We start from the raw sequence: 9,819 nt of genomic DNA, 5'->3' as shown, positions 1-9,819 counted from the left end.
AACGATGCCGGGGGGGGGGTAGTGGCGGAGGGAGCTTTGTAAATGTTATTTTAAGGAGCTTTCCTTGTGATCCGGCGATGCGAGGAACAACAAAGTAAAAGTGCGTGCCTGACGCTGATGAAAACGATGGAAACAGTCATGATGACGACGAAGATGACACCGTGGCGCACGGGGAAAAGGCGCACTAGGGGAAAAGCGCAAAAAAAAAAAAAAACCCAAAAAAAAGTCCGGTTCCAAGCCGCAACGGACCGACCCGGCGGCAGCGCACTGCAGCCTCCTACTCCTCTTCTCCAGCACCAGGCTGAAAGAGAGAGTGAAAGAGAGAGAGAAAGAGAGAGAGAGAGGACTCACTAATCTGTTGTTTCCCCCCCCCCCCCCCCCCCCCATCTTGGCATTTTAACACCGCACTCAATCTGGCCGCATAGACACAAATGGGAGACTTTTGGATATTATAATACAGCATTATGTAATGTCATCGTACATACATACACAAATCATCCCCATTAGATCATATGGCGCCTGGATTTGGACCATTACAACTTAATACCGTTGCTGGCTGACTGCTCATAAAAATGATTTAGAAAACATACAAACAACTTTGCTTCTTATATTCGCGTGGAAACATATTTTGAGAAACGAGCCCCCAATGCACACATTCTATTCTAAATACCGTCATTTACCAAAGGACCCGAGAACCAGTTTACCGCGTACACCGCCGATCTCCCAATACCGAGCGGGATTGGCTCCAGCTCACCCGTGACAATCGTGAGGACAAGCGGCACGGAAAGTGGAAGGATGGATGACAGCGACGCTGTCACGTGAAGAAAATTGCTCCGCTTCAATACTGATCAGCTAGAAATGCTCTGTCAATGTCCCCCCCCCCCCCGTAGCACTTCATCAGATAGGGGACAGTATCCGGCGTGTGCAACAAAAGATTTTGCACAGCTCACAGATTTGCCGTTCTTTCTGATCCGGTCCAAACATTTTTTTTCCGCTGAATTTGGATTTAGAAAGATCAGCAATAACACTTCTGCGTGACATTGGGAGTGTTGGTGAAGGGGGTGGCATTGCTGTAGTTAAAATCAAAAATCTATGATAGGAACAATTATTGTTTGCAATGAGAAGTTATTGAACCGAAGCCGTTTCTATCTTGGTCCTGAATTGAAATTAGACTGTCATGCAACTCTCTTGCGTCGTTGGATTAAATGTTTCTTCTTGAATCAGACGCAGATACGGAAGTGTATTGCTGTCACCCAAAAAAAAATTAAAAATCTTGGTCCTAAAAGCAGGATTTTTTTTTTTTGTGCATGTGTGTGTGACTGCAATACGCTTCCATCATCTCCCAGTGTCCTAATCCCATATCAAAATAAAATTTGATCAAATAACATGCTCATTTTTCTTATTAGGGGTCCGCCATGAGTTACTTGTTGTTCACAGGTTCTTGCGTGAGTTCGTGTGTCCCGATAACTCAGGGGGAAAAAAATAGCTCGAAAAACAGAGGGGGATAAATTAGCCCGAAAAAAACTGAAAAAAAAAATAGCCTGAAAAACAGAAAAGATTAGCCCGAAAAACAGAATTTTTTCTGTGTGTGTGTGACTGCAATACGCTTCTGTAATCTCCCAGTGTCTTAATCCCATATCAAAATAAAATTTGATCAAAGCAAATAACATGGTCATTTTCCTTATTACGGGGTCCGCCAAGAGTCACTTGTTGTTCACGGGTTCTCGCGTGAGTTCATGTGTCCCGATAACTCTGGTGGAAAAAAATAGCTTGAAAAACATCGGGGGAAATTTTGCCCGAAAACCAGAAAAAAAAATAGCCTGAAAAACAAGGAGAAAAAATTAGTCCGAAAAACAGGGGGAAAATTATTAGTCCTAAAAACAGAAAAAATACCCCGTAAAAGAGGATTTTTGTGTGTGTCTGTGTGTGTGTGACTGCAATACGCTTCTGTAATCTCCCAGTGTCTTAATCCCATATCAAAATAAAATTTGATCAAAGCAAATAACATGGTCATTTTCCTTATTACGGGGTCTGCCAAGAGTCACTTGTTGTTCACGGGTTCTCGCGTGAGTTCATGTGTCTCGATAACTCTGGTGGAAAAAAATAGCTTGAAAAACATCGGGGGGAAATTTTGCCCGAAAACCAGAAAAAAAATAGCCTGAAAAACAAGGAGAAAAAATTAGTCCGAAAAACAGGGGGAAAATTATTAGTCCTAAAAACAGAAAAAAATACCCCGTAAAAGAGGATTTTTGTGTGTGTGTGTGTGTGTGTGACAGCAATACGCTTCCATAATCCCCCAGTGTCGTAATCCAATATCAAAATAAAATTTGATCAAAGCAAATAACATGGTCATTTTCCTTATTACGGGGTCCGCCAAGAGTCACTTGTTGTTCACGGGTTCTCGCGTGAGTTCATGTGTCCCGATAACTCTGGTGGAAAAAAATAGCTTGAAAAACATCGGGGGGAAATTTTGCCCGAAAACCAGAAAAAAAATAGCCTGAAAAACAAGGAGACAAAATTAGTCCGAAAAACAGGGGGAAAATTATTAGTCCTAAAAACAGAAAAAATACCCCGTAAAATAGGATTTGTGTGTGTGTGTGTGTGTGTGTGTGTGGTGTGTGTGACAGCAATACGCTTCCATAATCTCCCAGTGTCGTAATCCAATATCAAAATAAAATTTAATCAAAGCAAATAACATGGTCATTTTCCTTATTCCAGAGTCTGCCATGAGTGACTTGTTGTTCACAGGTTCTCGCGTGAGTTCGTGTGTCCTGATAACTCAGGGGGAAAAAATTAGCCTGAAAAACAGGGAGAAAAAATTTGTCGAAAAAACAGGAAAAATAGTCCCAAAAACAGGAGGAAAAATATTAGTCCTAAAAACAGAAAAAAATAGCCCACAAAACAGGATTTATTTATTTATTGTGACAGTAATACGCTTCCGTAACAGAGATCTTAAGAAAAACCTTTTGGTGTACTGCTAGATTCTGACCTGGCTTTCGAGCGACATATCAAATCATTCACTAAAACGGCCTTCAACCTTCCGTATCCAGAGTGAAGGCTTCCATGTGTCATACCTACCAAGGAGAAGCTCATCCTTGCTTTCATTTCAAGTGGACTTGACGATTGTAATGGTCTTCTGACTGGACTCCCCAAAAAGAGGATTAAACGGCTGCAGCTCATTCAGAATGCTGCAGCTCGGGTTCTGACCAGAACAAAGTGGTCAGGGAACATGACTTCAATTCTAAAGCGCTACACTAGCTTCCAATCATCTTTAGAATACATTTAAAAGTTCCGCAGCTGGTTTATTGATCCCTGAACGACTCAGGTCCTAAATACTTGAAAGAAGGGATCTCAGACTGACAGATGAAATAATAGAGCACAGAGTCCAAAGCAAACATGGTGAAGCAGCATTTAGCTATTATTATTATTAGCTATTCCAAATTCAACAATTTGCCAACAGGAGTGACGTCAGCCCCAAGTTTGGGTGTTTTTGAGGCCAGGTTTTTAAAAAATATATATTTTAATAGTTCCTTTTTAGATCATTCCCACTTTTAAAGGGTATTTCTAGAACTGTACACTGGTTTGATTGTACTTTTGTCCCTTTTTAATTGTCTATAAATGTTTTTCCTTTGTTTTTAAACGCTTTTCATTCAGACAGTGAGTTACCTTGTGCACGAAATGCGCAATATAAATCAGTTGGCTTCGCTCAAGACGCATTATTAATTTAACAAGAAGATATAAAAAAACACGTATCCCAAAATACGTCATTCAAATCATAAAGCTGCTGTTTCTATGCAGGACATTATTGCATAATTATGTCAGCCTCTGTTTGGATGTCGGAGCGGCGACATTTTTACTTCCGGCTTCCGGTGTTTCCTTGGAAACCGCCAAACACGCTGAACTGATTGTCAGCAAATACAAAAAAAAAAAAAAAAAAAAAAGTAAAGTAGGGAGAGCGTCGAGAAGAGTTCAAAACGGCGAGCTCGAGTGAGGTAATTGATAATTGCCCGTATTGTGTTTTTGCGTGACTTCCGGCACATTAGCAGCGAGAAAGCGACGTGTTGACGCTGCCGAGGATGTCGCTGCGTCCCAACACACACAACCAACTTTCCCCTCCTCGTGTAACTCTTGTTCACCCAGCGACAACAACGGAATGTGCTTTTTAATCTCACAGGTTGCTCGTTCCGAGGGGAACATGGAGGAGGCGGACGACGGATGTGAATGGGACGTGGCGTCCGATACCTGCGAACTGGCAACCGATCAGTTTAGCTCTGACGAAGAAAGTGATGGTGAGCGGGTTTCATTAATTTAGTTCATGGAAACCTGAAATATGAATAGCATTTGTCAGTTTAATGTCGGTTTCATGCTTACATTCGCTCCCCAGTGATGTTGCCAATCAGTTTGCAGTCCACTTTAACGCCATTGATATCATATTCGCTTTCATTATTCATTATTTGTTTCGAAAGGCAAGGAAGAGGATGACTTTAAGACGGACGACTTGAAGGATGGAGAAGTAAACGAGTTTCCTGACCTGGAATGGTTGGAAGAATTGTACGAGTGGGTAATCCTCGATTTGCTCAGATAATGATCGTTCTGAAACAATATTTCAGAATTGTTTTTGCGCTCATGATCTTCTTCTTTTCCTTTCGGCTTGTCCCGTGTCTTCTTTTTCCATCTAAGCCCATCTCGTGCACCTTCCTCTCGAACACGCACTGTCCTCATGTCCTCCCTCACAACATCCATCAACCTTTTCTTTGGTCTTCCTCTCAGATTAGAGACTCTGAACATGTCCAAACCATTTAAGTCTGCTCTCTCTAACCAGTTCTTCTTCCTGTTGTCTCTTCAGTGACACCGTCTCTAATCCGTCCGTCATGGCCGGCCTCACCACTGTTTTCTAAACTTTGCCCTTCATCCTGGCGGAGACTCTTCTGTCACATAGAACACCAGACACCTTCCGCCGACTGTTCCACCCCGCTTGGACCCGTTTCTTCACTTCCTTACCCCACTCTCCATTGCTCTGTATTGTTGACCCCAAGAATTTGAAGTCGTCCACCCTCGCCATCTCTTCTCCCCGGAGCCTCACTCTTCTTATTCACTCACATATATTCTGTTTTAATTCTTCATTCCTCTCCTTTCCAGTGCATGCCTCCATCTTTCTAACTGTTCCTCCGCCTGTTCCCTGCTTTCACTGCCGATCACAATATCATCTACAAACATCATAGTCCAAGGGGATTCCATTCTCACCTCATCTGTCAGCCCCTCCATTACTACCGCAAACAGGAAGGGGCTCAGCGCGGATCCCTGATTTTTACACTCATTATAATTCCTTGCAATTTCACCCCCAAAAGAGAGAACGATAGTGACGATGACGTCGCGGGTGAGCCGAGCGAAGAAAAGCAGAGGACTTTTTCGGCGACAGCACGGATGTTCAAGCTGAGACGGAACCTGGACCAGCTGGACAGCTTCCACAGACAGAAGGAAAGCGCCCTGCTGAAAGCCAGGTTTGCTGCACACCACTGAGTCAATGCTACTTTTGTTTTCTTCCTGCTACGTTGTGGATTCTATATTTTTTCCCCCCCTATGTAATCGACCCATGCTAATTTTCAGCACATCACAAATACCATGATAGGGATGAGCGAGTCCTCGAGGGTCAACTGTCAGTACAGTACAGTTCGGCCAAAGGACAGTACGTCCCCTTCTGGTCCCTCACGTTTCTCCGTCTTCAAAGTCTTCTGCTTATTTCACATTCTGTCAAAGATTTCCACACATGAAACATGAACGGCGGGTAGCATTGCAGCACCTTTTGTGGCCAGAGCATACTCGAATGAAGCTCCCCGGTTGGGCCAGACTTCAAACCCCCTTCCACGTCGTTTGTACCATTTTCAGACCGGAGTAGACGTGACTTTATTTCGGGAGTTTTACTCCTTGCGTATTGCAACCATCACAATGGACGAAGCGTCATAGAATTCTTCAAAATGTCTATCATACTGTCTACAGTATTTTGTCATCAGGACCGTGAAGAAATGCGGCGAAATGGGACAAAAGTTGCACCAATGACTTGCAGAGATGAAAAAAAAAGGGACTGACGTGCCACCATGGAGCACAATGGACCGCGTCCAAGTTCCGTTACAGCCTATTGGGTTTAGTAGCATTCAGTTTATTTACTCCATTTTATTACAACCGATTACCGTAATTTCCGGCCTACAAGCCGCGACTTTTTTCACACGCTTTCAACCCTGTGACTTATGCAGTGATGCGGCTAATTTGTGCATTTTTTTTCTCACGGCCTCAAATGGGCACTGGAGCGGAAAAGGTAAGAGTGAGACCGATGAAATATATGTGCCGAGGAAGTGACTTTTACTGGTATGTTTTTTTTTTTTTTTTTTTTTTTTAAACCTGCAATGTTAGCGCTGCGCTAGCGTTAGCCCTGTGCTAGCATGTTGCGGTGCTACTGCCGTGTGTCTGTGTGTGTTTTTTTTTTTTTAACCAGCCCTGTTAGCACTGTGCTAGCGTGTTGCTGCCGAGTTACTACCACGTCTCAGTGATTTTTAACGGTATGTTTTTTTTAACCAGCCTTGTTAGCGCCACGCTAGCGTGTTGGTGCTATGTTACTGACGTGTCTCAGTGATTTAGGCATGTTTTTTTTAACCGGCCCTGTTAGTGCTGTGCTACCGTGTTGCTGCCGCACTGGTTTAGTTTTTTTATTTTTTTTGTACCGGTATTTTTTTTTGTTGTTTTTTTTGCCAGCTCTTTTCATGCTACCGTGTTGTTGCTATGTTAAGCTAAACTAAGGTATTAGAACTTAGAAAACTCTTCCCGTGTACCGTCTTTCTTTGTAAATATCTCGTGTTTCAATGTGGGTTTAAATGTGGGCACTTGCGGCTTTTACACAGGTGCGGCGTATGTATGTATGTACCAAATGGTATTTCCTTTACAAATGTACCGGGTGAGGCTTATAAGCAGGTGCGCTCTGTAGGCCAAAAATTACGTTAGCTTTCTCCTCCGCACTGTAAGCGCTACGGCACATTTTTTGACAGTTTAAAAATCTGTCTGAGCATTCACGACATTGTCGGCCGGCCCTGTTTCCCACCCCGTCCCCCCACATTATGTCGCATCCATCCCGTGTTGTCTATGGGTGGCCTGGGATGTGATTGTTGCTAGGTACATAATATAAGCATAGCTACTCATAATCAGATTCCGTGTGTCTGAAACTTTGCCATAGACCCCACTCAGTTTATTTCCATAGCAACTGATTTTGCAGTGAGCAAGGAAGTCGTTTCCATGCCCGTCATTTGCTGTTCATTTCCTCCCTTTGGAGGGTGTGCACTACGGGTCATGAAGTGCCCGATGAGGCACGATGCAGTCTCCAGCAAATGTGTGGATCATTTCCTTTTCCCCGAAAACCTTTTTAAAGTCACCGTGGCGCTTTGCTGCATTATGATCAAACGCGAGTTAAATGGAACCGAAGCGCTCCCGGCTTTTAACCCATCTGCGGCTCCCGCCACATGCCATGTGTTGTCATTTTCTTCTCACGACGATCTCTTCTCCCTGTCACAGTTTTGTTGTGGCTGCGCTCTTTCTATATTAGTTTGTCTCGAACCGGCTTTTGGCTGGAATGGCCTCAATTGGATCTGATGCTCCATTTACAGAGAAGACCTGAACCTCTTGCGTCAGAGCATTGAGAATCTACTGGAGCAGCGGGACGTCTTGGAGCGAGAAATCGAAACTCAAGAAGCGGCAAAGAACGGGTCAGTTTCTTTTAATGACCGTGCAGTAGACGATAATATCGCAGCATGTTACTGTTGTTTCCTCCAGTCTCTACTTTCCACTCTGTTCACCTCACTCCGCAGTGTGGCAGACATTCGTTTGCGGGCCCAGCACAAGAATCTGTGTTACGAGCTGCAGAGGGAAGAAGAGATTGAGGCCCACACCAACGATGAGCTGAGGCAACAAGAGTGAGTTCCGTTTGGGGGGGTTTTGGCAGGGACTAACTAGCGGAACCACTGTTCTGCACAGTAGGTGGGTATGACCACAGATGGAGCCGTAAAAATAGAGGAACCTGGCAAGGTGCAGTCCGGCATAGACCGGCTACGCCTCGGAAGTTGCCACTCGTGTAAATGTACATTTATAGTAGATCACTGAACAGTTTGGAGTAGAGTCATGTGATACAGCAGTGTCTATTGTACTGGGGGGGGCGGCACGGTGGATCAGCTGGTAAAGCGTTGGCCTCACAGTTCTGAGGTCTCTGGTTCAATCCCGGACCTGCCTGTGTGGAGTTTGCATGTTCTTCCCGTGCCTGCGTGGGTTTCCTCCGGGCACTGCGGTTTCTTCCCACATTCCAAAAACATGCAACATTAATTGGACACCCTAAATTTGCCCCTCGGTGTGCCCTGCGATTGCCTGACAACCAGTTCAGGGTGTACCTTCCCTCCTGCTCATTGACAGCTGGGATAGGATCCAGCACTGCCGGCGACCCTCGTGGGGATAAGCGGCGAAGAAAATGGATAGATGGATATTGTACTGGGACAGGAGTGCCAAGACTTTTTTTTTTTTTTACCCCAAGATCTACTTTTCGAGCAGCCAGCCTCTCGCAATCGACGATTTACAAAAATGCAAAACATATTTATTTTAGTATAAGTAAGTATATTGAGGATTCTTTGTGTAAACGTAAATTTGTGTGCTTTGCATAGCCGCATGAGCCAGTATTGCACAACATAATTAACTTTAAACATTTTTTGTAACTATCTCAATTCACATTGATGATCACTAAACACGGATGAAAATGCACACCTGGGCTGTGTCACTCACGTCAGCGGATTCGTCCAACTGCAGTGAGAAACACTCACAATCTCGGATGTCCTGATGCTGCAGGGATTTTATTGAAGATAATATTCCCGCCTTATTTTTAAAAGATCAGAATAATGAGCCAGCTATGCCTCTTTTACCATCTCTCCGTCTTGGAAGCACTTCTTGTTTTGAACGATGATGTGACAAACCCGAAAACGATGCTTAAATTGTGTGAAAAATGACTGCTGTGCGGCCAATTGGAATTTTACTTCGTTCACTTTTCTCATTCTCGTCTTGCTTTTCTGCATAATCCGTATTATCCAAAAACAGTTCGAAAATGCCGCTCCACATTTCCACTGGCAGATGAGGCAAACGCACTTTGAAAATGACATCGTGACAAATAAGTTCGCCTCCTGTTCTGTATGAAAGTGACATGTTTTTGTTTTCTTCTTGACTCCAGCATCCATACTCATGTTTGATAATATTTCTTAAGCAAGGGCTTAATTAGTGGGGAACTCACTGAATAGCATGTTTTCCTGTACTAAGTATTGTTGTTTGTACATGCTGAGTTTGCACATGATGAGTTAAAGGTCAGAAAAATACGCCGCATTGAGCACCCCTGTATTGTCATATACAAACATCTACTGTATGAATTCAATTACATCATCATTGTGTGTCACTCTTTGGGTATAACTAATCAATTTACGCACAAGTAAGCGTCACAATACACTGCTCACTTGTGAGCTGAGCTCAATAAACCTAGAGAGTTGGAATTTGTGACTTTTTGTGGGACAAGAAGAGGGACTCCAGATAACCTGCGTTTGAGACGCGACACAAACATTTTATGAACCAGGTTAACACTGCTTGAGGCGCACAGATGTGAACAAACATCAACAGTGTGCATTCCTTGAAAACTGGTTGTACTACCACATATTTTAATGGTCATGTTATAATACAAGCTTCGCTCTGGATGCTTTGTCGTGATACTAGTTTCCCTCTTTCCGCAAAGCATCCAGAGATTGTTCTGCTCCT

At 43.6% G+C, this 9,819-nt stretch overlaps 1 protein-coding gene across 6 annotated transcripts in view; it reads left to right on the top strand.

The window, feature by feature from the left end:
* The first annotated feature begins 3,849 nt into the window (after positions 1-3,849).
* cfap74 (cilia and flagella associated protein 74) overlaps positions 3,850-9,819 on the top strand; it is a 71,837-nt gene continuing 65,867 nt past the window's right edge. For 5 of the 6 annotated variants that reach the window (XM_061844916.1, XM_061844934.1, XM_061844924.1 and 2 more), the window contains exons 1-5: positions 4,023-4,289; positions 4,467-4,557; positions 5,349-5,501; positions 7,650-7,748; positions 7,851-7,955. In XM_061844916.1, coding sequence (XP_061700900.1) covers positions 4,154-4,289; positions 4,467-4,557; positions 5,349-5,501; positions 7,650-7,748; positions 7,851-7,955 — 584 coding nt within the window. In that variant the 5' untranslated portion in view covers positions 4,023-4,153. Of the gene's footprint in view, positions 3,993-4,022; positions 4,290-4,466; positions 4,558-5,348; positions 5,502-7,649; positions 7,749-7,850; positions 7,956-9,819 lie in introns of those variants that run through there. The other variant, XM_061844903.1, reaches the window with a different exon arrangement.

Source organism: Syngnathoides biaculeatus, chromosome 2, assembly GCF_019802595.1.
Source record: "Syngnathoides biaculeatus isolate LvHL_M chromosome 2, ASM1980259v1, whole genome shotgun sequence".
In the NCBI taxonomy this organism is placed as follows: domain Eukaryota; kingdom Metazoa; phylum Chordata; class Actinopteri; order Syngnathiformes; family Syngnathidae; genus Syngnathoides; species Syngnathoides biaculeatus.
Note: the sequence above shows the minus strand (reverse complement) of the source record. Positions and strands in the feature narration are given on the sequence as shown.